Genomic DNA, 22,918 nt, shown 5'->3' with positions numbered 1-22,918 from the left:
GGGTGCACCCCCTACACATCACCCCTGATAGAAATGCATTTTAAACTTATGTTTACCCCTACATTATCCCTGCTGTCAGCCAGTCTGATCACTCAGCTGATAGTAGGAATATTTGCCATACTAAGTTTATACTTACTCAATAGCTGCTGCATGCTAGTAGAACTTAACAGCAGTTTGGTGGCCAGAACATTCGTCACCCTTGGACAATGATGTGTCATGGATGTGATTTTGGTTTTCTATTCTATTTAGTTTTTAGATTGTTAATAGTTAGGAATCAAGGAGAAGTTCTCTCCATCTGAAGGTGCTGGAGTTTGTCGAGTGGGAAATACCCAAAAGAAGTCTGGTGTCAGTGCTGTCTGAAAAAAAAACAAAGAGCCTCTGAGAAGAAAGGGACTTGGAGGAAGGACCCCCAGAGAAAAAGAATGCTTGAGCAGGCGAGAGGGGAATGCCTTTTTAGAAGAAGGTCTTTTAACTATGGGATCAGCTAATGAAGGGGAAAGCTCTCCAAATAGGAAAGGGTGGAGAAATTGTGTGCATGAAAGAGCAGGGAGATACTGGACACAAAGAAGCTTTAGCTGTCTTAGACCTAAACCCCCCAAACACTCAAAAGTGTAATGTGGAAAGAGGTACAAGTGTTTTATTGTTCTGTCTAGGTATGGCTGCCTGCATATTTGTTTGCTTCCACTAACACATTTCCCTGAAAAGATGGGAGCATGGGAAAGAGTGTGCTTAATGTATCTGGAGGGTGCTCTGGCAGCCAGCCAGGAGATCCCATGGAGAGTTAACAGAGAGCCTTTGTCCAGAAAGAGACCAAAGCCTAGGAAGACATTGTAGCCTACACAGACCCAAGGGAAGTTTAAGACCATGAGGGCCCAAGGTGATGGGATCCAGATACAAAAACCAGATTAGTCTCCTGCTGGGGGAGCCTTCCAATGGGTGTGACTGGTTTTCTATTCTATTTATTTTTAGTTTCTAAACTATTAATAATTAAGTACTAGGGAGAGAAAACAAGTAATGGCAACATAAGAGATTTTACAAACCAGGCTTGAGAATCTGTTTACAAATGAAAGTAGAGTATGAAGATATTATTCACAAATATAATCTGTCATACCTATGACTAGGTAGGTAGTGGCAATTTGGAAATGACTGAAAAGCTGGTGAATAAGATAAGAATTATATTGGGCTGTGGGTCTATTTTGGAAGAGGAAGAAGTTTGTACTCTATATAGGTCTAAGTCCAAACAGAAAATCCACCACAACAGTAATTTAGAGGACAGAAAGAGCTTTGTTGTAATGATTTTGTTTTAATACTGAGAAACAAGAGGTCCATAAAAGAAGTGGAAGAAAGACTGGTGTAATTTATTGACAGAAGCACTAGACATTAAATTAATGATTTGCCTCAGTGTTCATAAAGGAGGTTGGGTGACAGATGCCAGGAACTGACATACATTTCCCTGGAGAGGAAGAAGAAATACTGAGGGGAAATAAGGATCAAACCAGAACAGATGATCAGGATATTACAATGTCTAAAGACTAAAAAAGCTCTATAGCCAGATGGAATCCATCTTGAAATCTGAAGTGGCAAAAGAAATGAAAAAACTGCGATAGCTATTTTCAGACCATTCTGGAAATGGGGGGAAACCATATTCCCCTTGGAAGAAGGTACTACAACAAAGGTTTGGCTATAGCACTATGTAAAGGCAGCTTTCATTTTGTTAAAAGGAACAGGTCTTTTGATATTTTTGCACAGGTCCTGACATTTAAAAGATGTGATGCTGCACATTATCTAGTGCAGGGGTAGGCAACGTTTTTTGGCCAGAGTACCAAAAAACACACAATGTCTACCTTGGAAGGTGCTGGAGTGCCGGCATGTCAGAAAAACAAAATGGGGTGGGGGGGGGGTACATGGCAGGACGCACTACATATTAGTATATTTAATAATCATAAATGTTACTTTTGTTGTTGTGTATTCCTTTTTCATTGAGCATGTTGCAATGACAGAGAGAGAAAAAAGAGACAAATAAGAGAAAGAGGAGAGAGAGAGAGAAAGAGAAAGAAAAAGGAGAGCAGAGGGAGAACCAGACACATGTGCATACACACACACAGAACCATGTGTACAAACACAGAGAACCAGAACACACCCAGAACAGACACATGCACACAAACATCCAGAACCAGACACATGTGTGCATGCACAGATGCATAGTACCAGGCAGAGGCATACAAACACACAGAACCAGATGCGCAGGCACATGGAGCCAGGCCCAACAATGCCCTGGTCTTGCAAGAGCCCCTGTGCTTCCCCGGGAAGTCAGCCCCCAGGCTGCAGCGCAGCTGGCTGAGGCCCCAGTCTGGAGCCTACCCATCAGCCCAACCAGACACCCACCCTGCACAGCTAAGCCTGCAAGAGGTGCAGTGCTCCTGGCAAGGGGCAGTGCCAGCCTTATCCTGGTGGGGGGCTGGGCCAGGGCTGGGCTCAGAGTGGGTGGGAGTCAGGTGGGCTCAGCTGCAAGCCCTGCTGCAAGCATCCTAGGCTCCATGGTTGGCAGCAGCTACCAGAGCCTGGGCTGGCTACAGCCAGGAGGCTGCAAATAGCTGCTTTGGACTCTGGCATCAGCTCCATACTGGCAGGTGCACATACGCCTCAGAGCAGACAGTGGGGATAGAGCCTGAGGCAGCACAGCCCTCCCGCTGTCTGCTCTGAGGTGCATGTGCAGTCGCCATCAGCATGGAGCTGATGCTGGGGCTGTGGAGCCTGGCACAGCTGTTTGCAGCCTGCTCGCTACCTGCTGCAGCTGCCCAGAGCCCAGGCTGGCTACAAATAGCTGCGCTGGCTCTGGAGTCCAGTCATCAGCTCTGTGCCAGCAGTGGGAAAGAAGCCGGGGTTGCACTGCCTCAGGCCACTCCCCCACCGTCTGCTCCGAGGCGCGCGTGCACGTGCCAGTATTGAGCTAATGCCAGAGCCCAGAGCAGATGTTTGCAGTCTCCTGGCTGCAACCAGCCCAGGCCCAGCAGGGCTTGCAGCCACCTAGCCACCTGCTGGGAGCAGCCTGGACTTCATGGCTGGCAGCAGCTGCCTAGAGCCCAGGCTGGCGGTGGCATGCTAAACAAAATGGCCTTGTGTGCCATGCTCGGCACACTTGCCAGGGGTTGCTGACTCCTGATTTAGTGAGCTTCTGCTGGGCCAAGGGATCTGTACCTCCAAAAATCAGTCCCAAAAGGACAATGTTTTTTCAATTTTAAATGGATTTTAAATACTGGTAATTGTTGCAATAACAGACAAGTTCAGTAACTCTGGCTTATTGGGAGAGGAGATGAGCTTCAATAAATATACTAAAAACTTGTCTCTTGGAGATCATAGGAGACCTTGATGACAAAAAATTATTATGGCCATTTTATAAGGACCAGTGTAAAACATCATTTTTGTTTAACTCAGTCACTCTTGGGCTGGGGACAAAAGTTACACACAAACCAGTTTAAGTGGTCAGAAACTGGTTTAAAACTGTAACAGAACAGAAGTTCAGTGCACACAAACCAGTTTCAAAATGGCTGAAACTAGTTTAAGATAAGCCTGGTTGAATGTAGTATCAGACTTAGCTGATTTAGGTGAAACCAGTTTATGAAACTTCTGTGCCAGAACCCTTCCTGGTTCAAGTTAAATCACAGTCCCCCAGAATCCCAGCATGCTTTTCAGCCCTCAGCTGTGCTGTGCTGTCTGCTCCAGAGAGAAGACCTGGCCCTGTGCCTCTGCCCCCTAGATGGAACAGCAAGGGCTGGCTCACTGGCTGCGCTGGATCTCTAGGCAAACCCTGGGTGGGATCTGGGGCCAGGGAGTGGGGTTAAATTCACCTTCCCCCGAGTACAGAGCTGCCCTGCCCTGCTGGCTTACTTAGTGCTGGCTGCAACTGTGGCCTACAAATCCCAGAGCCACCTGGAAGCAGGAAGAGGAAGTGATGAGCAACTCTGCAGAGTCTGGTTTGAGCCACCGCAGGTATGTGGCTGCATTTCCTGAATCAATTTTCCTGAAGTAATGTCTGTTCATTTGCTTATTGGTTCAATCTTTAAAGTTTTGGCTAACCTGCAAAGACTGAATCAATTTAGCCTTGGGGTTTTTGACTGTCTGTACTTAGCTTTGCAGAGAGTAACAAGGAGGACTAAGGTGCGTAGTAATGCTCACTCAAAACTGTGGGGAGCAACTCAATATAAAGAAACCAGGAAATTCAATTCATATTTGCTTGGGAGAGCTCAGTGATGTAGACTGGCAAATTACTATATACAGTTCAGGAAGAAAAAAGTAAGTAAATGATACTGGGGACAAAAGAAAAAAAAATCCCTGTGAAAAATGACTAAACTTTTCATAATCACATGCAAAACACTAATCAGAAAAAAATTAGAGGGAGTATATAGCTCTTCTCTCTACATAGTGTTTAGCAGCAGTAAACAAAGCAAGCAAAATCAGGGATGCATAAACAGTGGTATTGAATATCAGTCAGAGGAAATTATTCAAGCATCCTAGAAAGAACCCTGGGAAGTTGCCCATTGTCTTTGTCTTTGTCACTTTGACTTATTTTTTATTAATATTTCAATACTGAAGAAAACATCTTTATAAAAATATATAGCTCAATAATTCCACAAAACAAAACATATTGATCTGTAAATATATTGTGGGCATAAAATTAATTCCTAGAACACAAAAAAAAGTTCCTTGTTTGCCATCATTCAGTGATAGGCAAAATTTCTGAGACTAATCTACAAGAATCATTAATGTTATTTGTCATTAACCCATTCCACACAAATGGGAATTTTATTTTTAAGGCATGGTATCTCTGCAGCATGTACTATGGTTAAGGCCTTTTTGACAGATATTCATAACATTTTAACTAACGTTTTCCTCTAGTTTTTTAATGCAGAGTCACAAGGACCAGTTTTTAATAGTGCTGTTTAATAGCTTAAGAAAATAAAATCCATCAAAGCAGACCTACATTTCATAAGGCTTTAAACAATGATAGGTTCTTTTCTCACACAATATAAACCTAGTTTGCAGTGCCAAAGCAGATTCTGAGTAGTCTGGAAAGAAAAGGCTTACAAGATCCAAAAGGGAACGTGTGAGAAAGAGTTGAAGAGCACATTGCATAATTTTCTATTTTGTTGCCCTAACATTTTAAAAGTATCAAACACAAAGTTAGTCTTTCCTTGTGAACATGGAGGATATGCCATATTGTTGAAATGTAACAAAATCAGGGAGACCAGGTTCATTTGCAGATCTAGGATTTTGAGAAGGGGGGTGCACATGGGGTAATACATCATCTCATATAACACAACACATTTTTACTCAGGTGAAAAGAAACTAGAAGCTTTACTAATATGCTAGGGGACTAGAGTTATACTATTTAGTTTAAAATAGAAGCCAAAACAAACATAACTTAATTGGAATGTGCATTAATTTGCTATATCATTCACTATGTACTGAGAAACATGGCAAACTAGGCAAAAGTAATCAAAAGCTGTTGCTTCTTTAGTCCTGTGGTCAGTAGAATCTTTCAGATACATAAAACAGAATTAAGCCTTTTTGAGCATCTTGACAATGATGCTTCACTGAAAGTTATTTCTACACCTGAGTTAATGTTTACCTGAATTAACATTTCCATACCTGAGTTAATGTTTTTAGCTACAGTTAAAAACATTCTTCAGGGATGTGAAATAGGAACTACATCACCAGGAGCAGCTAACAGAAAGTGGAATTGCAGAAGAAAGGCTAGCTTTATTAGCAGAACATTAAGACCATTAAAAAAGGAGAAAGGGTCATTAACAGCTGTGGAATGAAAAGTTTAGAAAGAGTTAAGTAGATTAGTATGAGTCATGAAATCAAGTGCCTCCCACCATCAAAGAAGTGAAGAACTTCTTCACAGTTCGAGTGGCCAAGGTCTGGAACGGGCTCCCAAGGGAGGTGGTGCTCTCCCCTACCCTGGGGGTCTTCAAGAGGAGGTTAGACGAGCATCTAGCTGGGGTCATCTAGACCCAGCACTCTTTCTTGCTTATGCAGGGGGTCGGACTTGATGATCTATTGAGGTCCCTTCCGACCCTAACATCTATGAATCTATGAACCTCACTGCTTCCAGAATAGAAATGCTGCTGCCACTTCCAGGTAGTTTGTTTTAAACTTCCGGTGGAGCACAAATCAAAGGGGTTCAACTGCACCACTGCATGCCTCCTGGATCCACCCCTGGACCTGTTGGAAAGGACTTGATACTGCTTCATCTAAATGGGTAGCAGATTTTATTTCTGAAATTGAAATGGAAATTTATAATAGGGTATACTGGGGTGCTGATTTGAATAGTCTGATCTTGGAGAAGTGTCTTTCTCTTCAGTTGAGAGACTGCCAGCAACAATTGAGTTGATGAAAATCCACCACATTGCCTTGATTCATAGATTCATAGATTATTAGGGGCTGGAAGGGACCTTGCAGATCATCAGGTCCAGCTCTCCCTGCTCTAGGCAGGAAGACAACTGGGGTCAAGTGACCCCAGTGAGGTAATTGTCCAGTCTCCTCTTGAAAACCTGCAGGGTAGGTGTCTGCATCACCTCTGGAGGGAGTTTATTCCACAGTCTGGACACTCTGACTGTGAAAGAGTTTTTCTTGGTATTAAGCCTGAAGTGACCTTCCAGGAGTTTATATCCATTGGTACTGGTCTTCCCCAGGGGTGCCCTAGTGAACAGTTGTTCACTGAGCTCCTGATGCACTCCTTTGATATAGCAATAAGCCACTATCAAGTCCCCTCTCAACCTTTTCTTCTTTAGGCTGAAGAGGCCCAGGTCCCGCAGCCTTTCTTTGTATGGCTTGCCTTGCCTTGCCTTCTCTGGACTCTATCGAGGTTTTCCACATCCTTATTGAAGTGCGGTGCCCAGAACTGGACTCAGTACTCCAACTGTGGTCTCACCAGTGCTGAGTACAGAGGGAGTATCATTTCCTTAGTTTTACACGAAATGCATTGGTTGATGCATGCCAGCGTGTTGTTTGCTGTTCTGGTCACCGTATCACACTGCCGGCTCATGTTCATGCAATGGTGGATCACTACCCCTAGGTCCCTTTCAGCCGTGGTGTGGATCAGGCTGTCACCACTGAGCCTGTATGTGTGTTGAGGGCTATTTGCCCACAGGTGGAGCACCTTACCCTTGCAAGTGTTAAACTTTATTTGGTTCCAGTCTGTCCAACTCTCTAGCCTGTCCAGGTCCTCCTGCATCAGCAACTGATCTATGGGTGTGGCCAGACTGCCCGATAACTTGGTGTCATCTGTGAACTTGGCCAGTGAGCTTTTCACTCCCCCATCCAAATAATTGATAATTCGAATGCTTCCAGAATGAGAACTCCTCTTGGTGGTGGTAAATGATTGTTATAGTTCCCTACTCCTACAAGCACGTTCCCTTTTGCCATCCCAGGGGTCATCCAAAATGTCACAAGCAGTCTGATACTGCAGATGTTAGATCTGCACCCTATACATTTTCCAAGTCAAATCTGCTTAGTTCACTGACAAAAAAGACTTTCTCATTCAGCAGCACTGCAGAGTCAGTAAATACCTATCTATGGTAGAGCAAACTGTGTTCTAGTCTGTCTGCTCCACCATCACCATCAAATTGCTAGCTAAGGAATGATTCCAGAAATAACATTGTAAATGATGGTTGATGTATGAAGCAGAAAGAACAACGCTTAATTTGCAGATCTGAATTTGAGCTAGCATGACAGGAAAATCTTGTTTTGACTTGTAAACTGAGAAAATTTGACATGAAAGCCACTGATGAAAATAAATATGGAATGCCAAAATATCATTTGTACAGTCAATTTTCAGAACAACATTCCTGTTTTCTCCTTGTCAGCCGTACCATGTTTCTATATTTATTTCACTGCTGTTCATTTTCCTTCTACATTCCCCTAACTGTAAATTTCTCTTGGCTTCCTTTTTTTACAGATATATTTTATTGCTTTCTGTGTTCTACGTTTGTGCAAAACAATGTTGTATCTCAGTGATTTAACACAGTGGCCTCCATTAAAAGTCAGCATTTTTCCCCAAATTGCCACTGAGCGGGTGCATCTACATGTGCGCTTGACTACCAAGTTGACTAATTAGCTCTGCAGTAAAATGTCACTGATTAATATGTGCTGGTATTAGGGCTCAATAAATTAATTAACTCTGCCATAAGATAGTACTGTCTCTGATAGTACTACAATCTTATGGTGGAGAAATTAAGTGCGATGAAATGCATGTGAAGACAGGCTACCTGCTGTAAGACTTTGCACTTTAGCATTCTTATGCCCCAGCCAGCCCTGATGCTGCTTGACCCCACCACCCAGAGCCTGGGCCTGACCACCCAAGCCTGCAGCCAGCCCAGGACTGCTCCACCATGGCTCAAACTGCTGCTTTCCTGGCCACATGTGGAGATACTCGGCCTGGGAGCAGCTGATTCTGGAGCAAACTGCTCTGGAGTTTATCATGTTGCATTAATTGCATGTGTAGATGCGCACAGTGGTACCTGAGATCTAACAGTTTTATTTATTACTCTTGCCTAGAGCATGCAAGTTGAATGGTATCTGTAGGCTACTGTTAATTTTTAACAACAATTCAGAATTATTGCAGAAAAATAGCAGCTGCCAGCACAGCTGCACAATTATACTGGTGACCACTGCAACCACGAGCCACTGCTGCCCTAGGCACCCAGCTGCCCAGTTGTACCTCTGGTAAATAAGTACTTAAAGTAAAGTTGTAATAATGCATTTTCCCTGCCTGTTTATAGCAGAGACTCTAGGAAAGACCAATTTATTTTTGGCCATCTCTGACTATAAATTTAAACTGTTGGTGTCATTATGACTAGGTACAGATGTTCGGGGAGGTTAGGGAGAGGTTAGAACATGGTAAAAATGTTCACCTGATCTAACATAGTTAGCTCAGGTGCACACTTTACACTAAGATTGACCTAACTAGGGATTTAAATGTGAAATGTATATTAGTTCAGGAAGGTTAGATTGATCTAAAAATGGCTAACCAGATCTAAATAAACTGTACCTCTGAGATAGTTTAACTTTGATTGGGTCAAGCAAGACTGATATAATTGAACCTCTCTACAGTTCCCAGCACAGCCCCAGAGCTGGGGAAGCCCACCACTGGCCCCAGCCCTGAGACTGTGCTTTTCCTACCTGACCCCTGGCACTAGGCTACTTTTAGCCCCCAAATCCTCACCCTTCTCCAGGTGGACATTTACTCCTCACTGCAGACCAGCCAGTCCCCCCCTGAGCTTGCCAACCCCCCAATCCTGCAAGCCATTTCTGATGCGAGTTTTACTGGCATTCACTGGTGCTAGGAGGTGATTGAAATAAGTCGGGGTGGGGGGAGCAGTGGGTGGAATTGGGGTGGGTTCACCATAGGGGTTGTTCATCTGCAGGTGGGGGGAGTTAGGGAGATAAAAGCTCCTGGTCCTGGGGGGGGGGAAGAGCTCCCCCATTCCCCAAGCCCTCTCCCAGACCCCACTAGCTCCCCTGAACCTACCAAACCCTCCTGGACCCCACCAACTCCCCTGCAGACCCGACTAGCTCCCTGATCTTTCTAAAATCCCTGCAGACCCCACTTGCCCTCCCAATCCTTCCAAACTCTCCCAGGCCCCACCAGTCCCTTCCTCTGGATCCTACTAACATCCCAATCCCCTGATCCTCACCATGGACCCTGCTTACCTTCTGATCCCTCCTGTATGCCCCATTTACAGCCCCAAGCACCCTCTACTAGTTCCCCCTATCCTGTCTTACCTTAGATCAGGTGGCTGGTTTTAACTCAATCTAACTCCCCTGAATGTCTGTGTGTACCCTATGGCCACATCCAGGACAGTATGGTCATGCGATATGTGGTGCCGCAGACACATCTGCGGCACCATATAATGCACATTCAGCTTTTCTCTGTGCTGCAAGGTAGCAGTGCATGGTGGGGGAGGAGATCCTGGGGTTAAAAAACCTGTGGAAAAAAAAAAAAGAAGGAAAAAAAAAGTAGGATGGCATATGTGCCACTCAAAACTGGAGCCTGCCCTGCTGGAGCCACACTCCAGCTTCCAGCCAGGCTCTGAGTGGTAGGATCATTGCTACTTCAGCCCCAGGAGGTCCTCAGGACACTAGGTAAGGCTGCCCCAGCCTCTCCTACCCCACCCAGAGTAACCTGCTGTGCACCAGAGGGTGCATGGCACAGGTGTGCCCCAGGGACAAGTAGCAGCAGCACAAGGTGTGCCACCGCTAATTGTCTCTGGGGGAACCAAATGTCCACACTCGTGTGGACATGGCCTATGAGACTTTTTGCCCTGGCATTATCATGGGCAGCTGATCAAGCACAAAAGTGACTTGCTGGATTTTTCTGTTCATCGGGTCAACCAGCCGAGATCTGAGTACCATAGCTCTGAGGCTAAGTATAAATGTAAAACAAAATATCTCCCTGATTTTATGTTACCCTGTGGGAACTATAGCCTAGTTCCATATCTCTGTTGGCCTGGTGGGGAGTCTGCCTCTAATGAGACCACAATGTATTGTAATATAGATAAATAGCTACGGTCCTTTTGCTTGTGGAACTCCTATTGTTTTTAGTGGGTACATAGAAGCCTGCAGGGGTGGGTCCTGGATAAATATATTTTTTAATTGTACTACCAGTGCCTGAAATTTCAGGAAAATAAACATTGACTTCTAAGGGCTGTTTCTGATGGTGGTAAAATTTAATGTTAAAGCTAATTGGCATTTTTTTAAAGCAAACTTTTCTTTTTGGTCAAAACCCAATAATGCAACAGGGCTTTCCACTAGCCATTTATCAGTTTTGTAGAACCAAAGGTCATTTAGTTCAGCTCTGCTGAAAGGCAGGAACATCTCCATCTACACCATCCCAGGCAAATGTTTGTCTAAGGTGCATGTAAAAACTTCCAACAGCAGAGATTCTACAACCTCTGTGAGTAATCTGTGTCACTGCTTAAACACCCGCTTGGCAAGTTCTTCCTTGGCAAGTTCTTCCTATCATTCTATCTGTATCCAGAACTGGACACAGGATTTAGGGGAAGCCTCACAACTGCTGAAGAGAGGAAGAATCAGTTCCTGTTACCTATGCAACACTTCTGTTAGTAATAGCCAGCTTTCATATTACATTGTTGACTCATGCTCAGTTTGTGATCCACTACAAACTCAAGATCCTTTTTAATGGTATTGCCTAGCCATTCATTTCCTATTTGATTATTCCTTCATAAGTGGAAGGAAAAGGAATTTATTTCTTACATTTGTCCATGGTGAAGTCATCTTATTTATTTCAGATCATTTTTTAACATTTTAACAAGGTCTTTTTGAATGCCAATTCTGTCTTCTTAAGTGCCTGCAATCCCATGCAGCTTGGTCATATCCATAAATGTATTAGGTGTACATACAATTCCATCCTGTAAGTCTTTAATAAAGATATTTAACACTGCCTGATCCAGGACAGACCCCCTGGTAAACTCTTTTAGATACTCCTTCCCACTTTGACTTTGTGCCATTAACTAAAATTTGAGGATTATTATCCAACAAGTTAGGCACCCCATTTAGTAGTTTAATTTCCTTATTAGAAGCCAGAGGAGACATTGTCAGAAGCCTTACTAAGCTTGATGTATATCACATTCAGTGTTCTTTGCCCATCTGTCCACAAAGGACATTACCCTCTCATAGAAGGCTATCAGATTGATTAGACATAATTTCTTTTTCATAAATCCATGCTGGCTGCTACTCATCCCTCTTATCCCCCAACAAATTCATTAATTAGATGATCCAGTGTCTTTCTATTTTCCCTCCCCCAATATCCTACTCTGCGGGCATGTCTACATGAGATGCTTAATGTGTAGTAGCCTAATAACACTGCATAGTAGTGTGCAGAGCAAAAACCATGCTAATATACTATTGAGCAGTAGTATTAGGCTACTCTGCAGTAAACATAACTAAAAAACCATGCACCAGTGCTACTGCCCAGTAATTACTGCACATTAATGAACGTGTAGATGTGCCACATGTTTTTTGTTTTTTTTTAAGATAAGCACTATCTCTATCTTTGTCTTTTTCTAGTCCTTTGGGAACTTTCTTGACTTGCATCAGTTTTCAGAGATAATAGATGCAGTTACTTTAGCCAGTTCCTTGAATACTCTGAGATGAATCTCAGCAGGTCCTGCTGATTTGAAAACATATAGCTAACTAAGCAATCTCTATATTGTTCTTTCCCTATTGTAGTCTGAATACCTACCCTTTTGCTAGTGATCTGACTGCTGACCTTTTTGGTTAGGACTAATGTGAAAAATGCATTGAGCACTTCAACCTTTCCACATAATCTATTATTAGCTTTCCCTCTCCATTCAGTAGAGAACCTACACTTTCCTTTGGCCTCCTCTAATATATTACTAGAATACTTTTTGTTACTTTTATGTACTTTGCTAACTACATCTCCATTTATATCTTGACTTTTCTAACTTTGTTGCTACATACTTGTACTATATTATTGCTAAGGATGACTAAATGGCCAATTTACCACTTAAAAAAAATCCATTCTCTTTCAAGTAGTTGAAGAACTAATAGTTTAAATAAGAAGGACTCTTGTTATGCTTCCTTCCTTCCTTCTCGCTCTCTCTCTTTCTCTTTTTGTACTGGAATCTCTTTCCCTTGTATTTTTTAATAGTTGTCAGACTTTTTTAATTCTTTTTTTTCCTTAGATTTGCCCCCCATGGGATCCTGCCTACAAGTTTTCTGAGTTTGTCTTATAGTCAGCTTTTTGGAAGCCCAGTATTTCTATTCTGCTGTTATTTCTACTTTTTTTTTAGTATCTAGAAATATTATATCATGATGAATGTCACCCAAGTTGCCTTCCACCTTCAGATTCTCAACTGATTCCACTCAGGCAAAGTAAGAAGTCTGTCCCTCAAAAGTTGCCTTCCATGTGTACTAAAAAGTCTCCTTCCTGAAAATCTAAGAACTTGACGGTGAACCTGTGTTTTCATTAGGGAGACTTTTCAGGGCCAGTGTAGATTTTATTTGGGGAAAGAGAAAATATTTTATGTATCAGTTTTGCCCCTGAACAGTCAGAAGCATGGTGGTTAAAGTACTCACCTAGGATAGGTAAGAGGCAACCTGCAGTTCTCACTGGGTATGAATGAACTGGAACTTGAATAGTTCCCATACACTTGAACCACTGGACTAAAAGGCTGCGTCCAGATATGCAAGCATATAGTGTTTGTGGCACTGTAAGCCTCTTTGTAGCACTACAGACCTCACATGGGGAATGTTAAAACATGTAATGTGCTGCAAATATGAAGTGCGGGGCCAAAATTTATTACCAGGAAAAAAACCGCTGGGAAAAAAGCAGTGTGGTGCATGCAATGGTACAGAGGCTCAGTCCTCCAGGGAGATACCATGACTGCCAGCTAGAGCATCTCCACTCCTGCAGTTGTGCCCTGGCTCCTCCAGCATGCAGTTTGCCTGAAGTGGGACAATTTGTCCCTCACCAAAGTGCACAATCAGGGGTGTACAGTACAGCAAAAGTAGCTCATAAGTTTGTGCTGCCACTATTTTTGCCACTGCAAGTGAGTGCCCCTGCACCTCTAGATGTGGTCAAACAGTCTGCCTCATGCTTCCCCAGTTTATTCATACAAAACAGAACAACACCACTAGGAGAGAGAGAGACAGCCCCATGTCAGCCAGTAGCCTAGGAAGTAAGAGACTCGGGTTCAAATCTTTCTTTTGCCTCATTTGGAGCAGAGACTTTGACCTTGATTTTTCTCATCCCAGGTAAGTACTCTAATCACCAGCTCAGTGACTATTCATGTCTGTCTTTAATTCATCCTTGTGAGGGACAGGACACTTTTTTTGAAATCTTGAACATTTTTATGGAGCAGGAAAACTGTTTCCATCCAGTTCTACCCTTGAAGCAGGCTCTCCAGAATGTCAGATGCTCTCATTTGTTTCTGCTCATGAGGATCACTGATAATTTTGTTTTCCCTCTTACTTCTGTTGAACAAAGGAAACCACCAGGCTTTATTGTGAGGATTTAGGGCTAACTTTAGAAGGCATTTCTAAGAAATGTTATGTCAGTTCCCCAGCACTCAGTTATACTGCTTGTCACCAGTCTAGTGGGGTGTGGGACAGTCTTATTGGTGTATCTTAATGTGTGGTGGAGGTGGAAGAAATACCTAAAAGAGTAAGTGTCAGAGTACCTAATGGAATGGAAGCAAGGATGAATGTATATCACAAGAGTATCACTTCTCAATCTGGAGCTCTGTGTTTGATAGTTCAATGAACAGGTGTATCTAGCGAGGCCTGCAGCCAGGAAAAAGGCCAGAGAAATGCTCATGCTTGCCTTCCTGATGGACCCTTACTACATGTGTACACCACTTCTGACTGTACTTTGGAGCTTCTCAGTAAAACCCAGCCCATCTGCTTTACTTGTACAGCAGCCTCAGAATTGTAATATAGCAGTTATTTGGCATGTGTCCAGTACCACTGTTTCTGGTGCACATCCGGTACCACTCAATTGCCTTAATATAGTTTGTCATCATTTAGCATTCCCAGAGGAGAAATAAGTGGATGGGGAGTACCTTATAGCAGCGCTCTTGGACATCAAACCAGTTTGAAATGCTGCAAGAAACACACTGAGAATGAAAAAATGCTCTCCATGCTGCATATTTGCAGCATGGGCTCAAAATCTGATACCTGGATTTCCAGGTATCAAATGAAAACACTGCGGAGAAAAGCAGTGCAGGGCACGGTTCTTCGCTGTGCCTTGAGGCAAGCCAGGGCTGGACCTCCAGAGATACTCTGGCATCCGCTTTGATAGTTCAAAGTGGGCTACCACAAGGAGCACATCTTCTGGACAATAGATCCCAGATGGAAGAGCGGGAGTACCCCTTCCGGGTCTGGCAGGGACGCAGCCTTGGGGCTGCAGGTCTAAGGGGGCAGGTGCTGTTGCAGGTGGCTGCAGGTCACAGCCAGGCAGCAGCCCCCACTGCTAGAGTGCTGCAGTGGGTAGAGGGTGCAGGGGCCACTCCAGGTTAGGGCTGCTTCAACAGTCCAGCTGGCACAAGGGGGAGTGTCCCCAGATACCAAGTGGCCAGGCCTTAGAAGCTCCTGTCTATTTGTCCATTCAAAATTGCTGTGGGCTCTAAGGCTCACCCAGTAAACTAGTAGCCCCCACTATATGGGGGCTAATGGATGAATGGAACAAGTGATTTTGTGGGACAACTAAGGGAAAAAAACAGGATAGGAGTGACATGGGAGTCAAAGGATCAAAATGTGAAAGTAAGTGCTCCAGAGGGGGACACTGAGCAGAGCCCCCTGGGTCCTCAAAAGCATCCAAGGAGCCGGTGGATGCTTCCCACTGGTGCTCTGCCCAGAAACATGCTCAGACAAGTGACAGAAAAGTGGCCCCATAGTCTCCAGGCACCTTCCCGGCCAGAGCCTCCTTCCTGGTCAAGTACAGGGCCCACTTGGCCAGGGTCAGGAGGAGGTTGACTACGAGGTCCCAGGACTTAGTGGCACCATGGATGGGGTGACCAAAAACAACAAGGTGGGGGGTGAAATTCAACCAGAATTGAAGGGAACAGCTGCTGCTGCTACATGCACCCTGGAAGGGAGGTGGAGGGGCTGCAGCCTGATGCACCTGAGGGTCATGTGTGCCAGGATCTCCCTCTGCCCGCAGAAGGGACAAGAGACTGGGGAGTCTGCGAAGCTTGCCACATATGTCTCAGAAGCTCCTGAGACTCTCCTGTCTATTTGTCCATTCAAAGTTGCTGTGGGCTCTAAGGCCCACCCAGTAAACTAGTAGTCCCCACTATATTGGGGGTAATGGATAAATGGAACAACTGATTTTGTGGGACAACTAATGGAAAAAAAACAGGGTAGGAGTATTGTGTGGGTCAAAGAGTGAAAACATAAAAATAAATGTGCCTGAGGGGGACACTGAGCAGAGCCCCCCCAGGCTACACCAACCAGTCCTCAAAGGCATCCAAGGAGCTGGTGGACACTGTCCACTGGCGCTCTGCCTAGAAATGTGCATGGATAAGTTAGAGGAAAGCAGCCCCACAGTCTCCGGGCACCTTCCCAGCCAAAGCCTCCTTCCTGGTCATGTACAGGCCCACTTGGCCATGGCCAGAAGGAGCTTGACCAGGAGGTCCCAGGACTTGGTGGGGCCATGATGGGGTGACCAAAAACAAAAAGGTGGGGGATGACATTCAACCAGAACCTCAGGAGGAGGTTTTGGAGGTGGAGGTGGAGGGGCTGTAGCCTGGTACACTCAAGGGTCATGTGCTCCAGGGCATCCCTCTGCCCACAGAAGGGGCAGGAGACTGGGGTGTCTGTGAAGCTCCCTATATACATCTCAGAATGTCTGGAGAAACTCCTGAGAGCAAGTAGCCCTGAGCTGCTTGCCAGGGCAGGTTTTTATACTGCTGGGGCCAGCACAGGACAGGTTTTTATACTGCTGGCCCTAGGCGGCAGAAGTAGGAGCTAACAGGGCTTAGCCCCCTCAAACACAGGGCAGTGGTAGGGCTGCAAGGCAGCCTGGCCAGGGGCTTCCAGCGGCTGCAGCACGGGTGGGGAGGAAGTGGGGCTGGGGTAGCGGTGGGGCAGGTGCTGCACAGCTGGTGGTGGTGGGACTCAGCCATGAGCGGCTCATCTGGGTGACATGGCTTCTGCTTCTACATGCACCCTGGGAGGCATGGGGGGGTCATGTGGCCCTGAATCTGTGTGGGATAGGGTAGGCTGCCATTGCAGGCTGGGGCTGTGCCAGTCTCTTTCGAGTCAGGGCGGGGCAGGGCAGGCACTGGGATCCTGGGGGCTCTGGCTCCTCTGGCTCGGCAGTGCAGCCAAGGCTGGCCCCGCTCTGGCCCCTGAGTCTAAGCCCCCTGGGTGGTACGGGGCCAGGGCCAGTACGGGGAGGCATCTGGGGCCAATGCAGGGCTGGGGGGTGGCAGACAAATTGGTGCGGGGGGCGCTGGTGCTGGGCAACCTCCCTGGGCATGGAGGAAGAGGTGGCCACATGGGCGTAGTGGGCCCTGGCCCCGATCCTGATCTTGGGCCCGGCTCTACTCTGCTTTCTTCCAATTCTCGTCCAGCCCCAGCCCCACTCCCTCCCCTTACCCCATCCCCATGGCCCTTTCCCCTCCCCCCTCCCCCTTCCCCTGCAGTCTTTCCCAATGGGGAGAAAGCATGTGTACAAATGCTTGCACATGCTCAGCTCCACACAATTTTTTTTCTTTGCTGCCCCCAGGCTCTAGCTCTCCCTGGCAGCAGATCGGGGAAGAGCTGGCCAGTGTTGTTTTGCCCCAAGTAGCACAACTTGCGCCACACCAAAGAGCATGTCTGGGTATGTGCACTAAAGCAAAATCCCCGGCTCAAATTTGTGCCACTCCTATTTGAGCTGCTGCAAGCACACATGCTTACATTTGTGGATGCTCTGTGTATGTACCTCTGAATTGTAAAACAGTAAAGCAATCTTGTGAACTAGGCTTCTTCCCTTCCTCTCAATACCCTATCCAGCTCAGAGTAGGATCAGGAAACTGATCTAGTCAACTCAAAATCATTCCCTTCCTCCCTAGATAAGTGACATGGGAGGAAGGTTTGAGGGAGGTTTTGCTTTTCTCCTTCTCACTAAAGCTGCAGTGACCATTTTAGCATAGACCACAGACATTGCTGGAACATGCAGCTGAAAAACTCCCTCCTTTTTGGGCTAAATCTGACATGTTGCTGCTGAGATGGGAAGCTGTGGGAGCTATAGCATAATTTAGGGGTTGCAAGATCAGAAGTACCTGGGATCAGGGCAAGTAAGACTGGGATACATTTTCTGGAGGAAACGACTCTTTCATAAAGCGTCAGCCCGAAAGAAAAAAAGAACTGCAGGGAGTGAATATGTAGCAATAGTGTGCCTATGTGCCATATTAATTATAAAGCCCTGTTCAAAAAGTCTGCTGAAGGTAATGGAAAGGCTACCATTGATTTCAATTGGTTTTGGATGAAGCTCTAAAGTAGCCCAGCTAAAGCCTATTCATCATTTATGGCTCCATTAATGCCCCCAAGAAATTATTCCAAACATTTGTGTCACTGACTGAGTTGACTGGTTTCTCATTAAAAGCTTTTTAAGCCTATAAGTTTGGATCAAGGGATCTGTTCAAGGAAACAACAAAATGGGGGGAACTGTTGTTGCAAGGAACAGAGGGTAACTATACATTCTTTGCAGTTTTTTATACTGTTATTCTTCCAGCACAAATGCACTGAAATGATATCTATAAAGCCTGAATGATTTTTAATATTATTGGTTGTATACTTGTGATCATTCTCAGCTGATGGTTTAAAAGGGCATTGCTCTTCTCTTGATTTCCATCTGCACTTCTAAAATTAACCCCCCAAGCCCATGTTGCAATGAGCTGTATCAGTGGGAGTCATATCAATTTTGTTTTTGGCAGAAAACTTTTTACAAAAAAGTTACAAGGATTTGAGTACATTTACTTTTTTTCTTTTTTCTAAACAAAGCACTTGTCTTTTGCTGCCTTTCTATTTTATCCATGTCATTTTGGTTCTTTTGTTTTATACTTCACATTTTTTCTACTTTCTTTTTTCTTCCCTTCAAGCCTAGTTTATAGTCTCTGACAGGATTCTCTCTATGCTATCTGCCAAAACATCTGTTCCTTTACTGAATAAAAGGCTTCCTTCTCCAGAAAGTGTCACACAGGTCCACAAAAACTATAAACCTTTCTTTTTCTACCCAACTTTGCCAATGTTAGACCAGTATTGAGAAGCTTTATATTCTTGTCTGTCTCATCTCATGTTTCATTATACCTAATTCAGGAGTTTATTGAAAAATGGAACTATATCTTTTAAGTTTCAAAGCACACACATAATTTTAGAGACCACTTTTTATATTCATACTTCCCTGTTTTAGTACAGGATTGGACTGATTTTGTTTTGCTGTATTACTCATCAAAACAGATTTTTATTAGTATTCTACATATGGCTTGTTTTCAGGATTCTATGCTTTAAACTGATTACAGTTAAACTGACTGATGTTCTGTAATGTCCATCTATATTGGCAAGATCCATGGGCCTTTTTAGGTACCTTATTAAGTACTTTCTAATGTAATGGCCTGAGTCATATCTTTCGAACTAATTTCTTGATGATGATAAAATTTATCCTAATTTTTCCTAATGGGCAGTTAGGAAACAACATTTAAAGCAGTTAGGGCTCCTGAGTATTAACTGTCTTTGATCAAGTAATTAATTTTCCTTGTCTTGATTTTCCAATCTGTAAAATGGGAATAATAATTCTTAATCTATCTGACAGGGCCTGCAAAAATTGTGTTAAGTGATTTGAGATCCTTAGGGAAAGGTTTGCTGTATAAGCAAGATGTTGCTAATTTTTTCTCTCTCTCAGAATTATAGATCTCATCTTCATGACACAGTTTTCCCATGGAAAATATCTGCATCTTGTCATTTATATAGCTTCAGTAAGTTGCAACCCATGTCTGCTTCGCTTTTTATTTTATGCATTAAAAAATGGCAATTTTTATTTGTGTCATTCAGCGGTCTGATTGGTGCTTTGCTGTTTAAATTGCTCTCTCTTGTGTCTATTTGTTTATTCTAAAAGGGGAAGGTTTGTTTATTGTATAAAAAAGTGAATGCAAATACCTAAGGCATAGTCATGTAAATAGAGTGAAGCAGAGGTGAAAAAGAATACACTTATGAAACTGCTTGTGCAGATTTTGCAGGCGGCACTGTGGGACACCTGTCTTTTGAATTTTTTAATACATGTTTCAAGTATAAAAACCACACAAAATAAACTGGTGCAAATTTCCACCAAAAAAAAGAGCATCTCCAATTTCCTCCAGTCCCTTTGTGGGGAAAATGTTTCTCCATGAGACGATGTATTGCAGTTATACTGGGGTTTCCCAATCGAATTTCACCAGCCCATCCATGTGCAAAAAACAGGAAGAATGCTGCATTCTCTTCTCTGCCCTTAGGCACATGGGTGTTCTTATGGGTGGGTAGAGGCTTAACAATTCTGTGAAGCTGAGTCTGAGCAGAAGGATGGAGCTGGAATATAGCCACTATGCATGGCATGATCCCCAAAGAGCAGGTGGACTGGCAATCTGGCCACAAGTCACTGTTGATTGAACCCTTCCAAAATTTCATCCCCCTTACTGAGGGATTTGTTTACAGTAGTTGGCAGGCACTGCTCTTGAGGAAGCTAAGCTGTCATTGCCGTGTGGGGGAACCTGGGAGTTGCTCAGAAGTCCCAAGTCTCTGCATGGATCTGCCTGTGTTTCGCTGGTTCACTCAGATTCCTGGAAATCTTTTACTTGCGTTTACAAGGTTGAATTATCTGCAAATTCCAAATGGACAAAACCTTTCCCAACTCCACACTGTCTTAAAAACACTTTTATGGAAAGTCCACAAGGGACAACTTGCATTTTCAAGGATCATGCTCAGGTTTATCTGATGCTGGCACACATACCATATTAGTATATTTCCTCATCCCTGCAAATAAGTAGTAAACCATGCCTGGTTTTTAAATACTATTTGGTACTAATGGAGACACACATCCCAGTGTGCCTAGTGAAGCAGGTAATGAAGGGTCCCAGTGCTGACAGGGAACATGTTCCAGCCACATTCTCTTCCTTGTGGCCTAAGTTGCAATCTGAGCAGCCCTTATTTGAACACACACGGAAATACCCTCCTCTTGTCTTATTTTTTAAATGGGCAATTAACGGAGAAGAACAATCTATCACATTTAGAAATCAGGGAATTTTCGAATCATAGTCCCAGCCTATAAAGCCTCGGAAAGTATTGAGTCATGTGCTACAGGATCTTTAGAATGTATCTGTTTAAAAGTTTACATCTATGCATGTCTGTGAGGTAAGCTTATTTGTTTTATACTAAAATATCTGATGATAAGAGATAAATAATGGGGCTGAAATATGGGAGCAATGTTCTAGACAAAGTCAAAGAGAAACAAAATAATCTTGATTCCATTTATTTGCCTATTGCTGCCCATTGCTAGATGAAAGAATATTGACTTATGCAGCCATAGTGGACTACTAAATTTGATTGGATTATCTATAGAGAGCTTAGTTATTGTGCATGCAGTTCTGATATACTGATGTTGCCTTATGACGGAATTAAAAGGAAAAGGGGAAACATTATGGTTTATAACACAGTTGCCTGGTCTAAATATTTTTCCCCTACAGAGGGCAGGATATGACCCTATATAGAGGTGTTTGCATATTTTCAGTAAATAGTATGCATCAGCTGGTATAAACTTATATAACTCAGTTGTCTTCACTTGGCCTTACGTAGCATAGAATGTCTGATCTAATATGTTTTGCTATAATAAAAAGTGTCAAATATGATTTAAAATAATCTATAAATGAAATCATTGCTGGTTCAACATACTAATTTGATATCAGCAAAGACTAAAGCCATGGTTTTCAGCTAGAGTGCTACTACACGCCTCGGTGCTGGTGCTGCCGTGGCAATGGTAGCAGATGGATAAAACAGTGCGTAAGGTTGCAGCACGCATGCACTTCTGCTGCATTAGAGCTCTTTGATAACCCTAAAGCAGATGGAGATAGCTCAGACTGTAGTCCTGCCCTGTCTGCATCTCCTCCGTAGCTTAAAGTTCCTCCTGGAAACAGAGGCACGTAGGACATTTCCACCATGTGCCTCAGTTTGAAAATGATGGGTATGATGGACATCACAAGTTTGTTTTACATATACTTCTTATCAACCAGTAAAATGTAAAATAATTGATCTGTTCAGGTTTTGATCAAGTAATCTAGGACTGAAGAACTCTATAAATTAAAACCAAACCCCTGAGACATCCAGTGTCCTATCCCCACTATAAAGTGTTATTCACTTATTCATACTCTCACGAGGAGTGGACTTAGAAACACTAGTAAATTTTCAGATTGAAGGTGGATGTAACTAGAGAAGCTCCATCCTGAAAAATTTGGGTACTGGACCCACTACTGTGACACCCCCTAGCCAAGTATTCTTATGTGAATGGTAGGTGAATTAATAGAGGGTCTAGAATCCAGTGTTCACTCATGAGAAAAATAACTTGTGATTTTGGGCCACTGCATTTCTTAGGAGGAGAAGGATCAGTGAGCATTTGTTCATATTATCTATATAAAGTTCTATATAAATGCGATTGAGATAGAAATCTGTCTAGATTTACATAGCACAGCATTTAGAAGTTTGACCTGTCACTAGTATGAAGACAATGTTTCTCTCACCTTCTGAAATTTCAGATTGCCACATAAGGCATATTTCAGCACATTTGTTTTGGTTATTCTTCAGTGTGACCATTTTGTTCCAGACTCTCAGTTTCCTTTTGGGGCTCATGGTGGTTTTAGAGGGAAAATTGATTTAATAAATTAGTATTTGTTAATATAAATACCAGCAATTTTTAGGTTTGCATTTCAACATAGATAAGTATGGTGACAGGTGTCTTTTGGAGGCAGACATCAGTCTATCCAAACCTTAGCAAGCAATCAGTAGGTCTTTTACCAACAAAACGCTGCTAGACTGCTCTTGTAAACTCAGAACTGACAAAAATATGTCTTATCTGACTGTGTTCAACAGTATCAGTCACTAGATAATCTTACTGTTTCATGAAATGACAGTTGAAATGGCACTAGCACCATATTAAGTTACTTGTTAAAAGCAGTTCCTTATGATATAACAATTCAGTTGTTAGCTTCATATCCCCTAAGTGTTTATGTATCCATGCTTTATAATTTTTAAGATAATATATTTTTTTCATTGACTGTATCAAGGAACCATATCTTTGTTTTATTCCTTACAAACAAACTATTATATTGACATAGCTCATAGCAGTGGCGCTCAACCTCTGGCC

At 43.5% G+C, this 22,918-nt stretch overlaps 1 protein-coding gene across 2 annotated transcripts in view; it reads left to right on the top strand.

Moving 5' to 3' along the window:
- The window catches only part of NXPH1 (neurexophilin 1), a 217,536-nt gene that overhangs the window by 175,862 nt on the left and 18,756 nt on the right, over positions 1–22,918 (top strand). Inside the window, exon 1 of one of the 2 annotated variants that reach the window (XM_019498119.2) lies at positions 19,420–19,508. The exons of the other annotated variant lie outside the window; for it this stretch is intronic. Within the exon in view, the coding sequence (XP_019353664.1) occupies positions 19,455–19,508 (54 nt within the window). The 5' untranslated portion in view covers positions 19,420–19,454. Of the gene's footprint in view, positions 1–19,419; positions 19,509–22,918 lie in introns of those variants that run through there. 2 annotated transcript variants of the gene reach the window in all.

This window comes from Alligator mississippiensis, chromosome 5 (genome assembly GCF_030867095.1).
Source record: "Alligator mississippiensis isolate rAllMis1 chromosome 5, rAllMis1, whole genome shotgun sequence".
NCBI lineage: Eukaryota > Metazoa > Chordata > Crocodylia > Alligatoridae > Alligator > Alligator mississippiensis.
The sequence above is the reverse complement of the archived record's forward strand: the minus strand, read 5'-3'. Positions and strand labels throughout refer to the sequence as shown.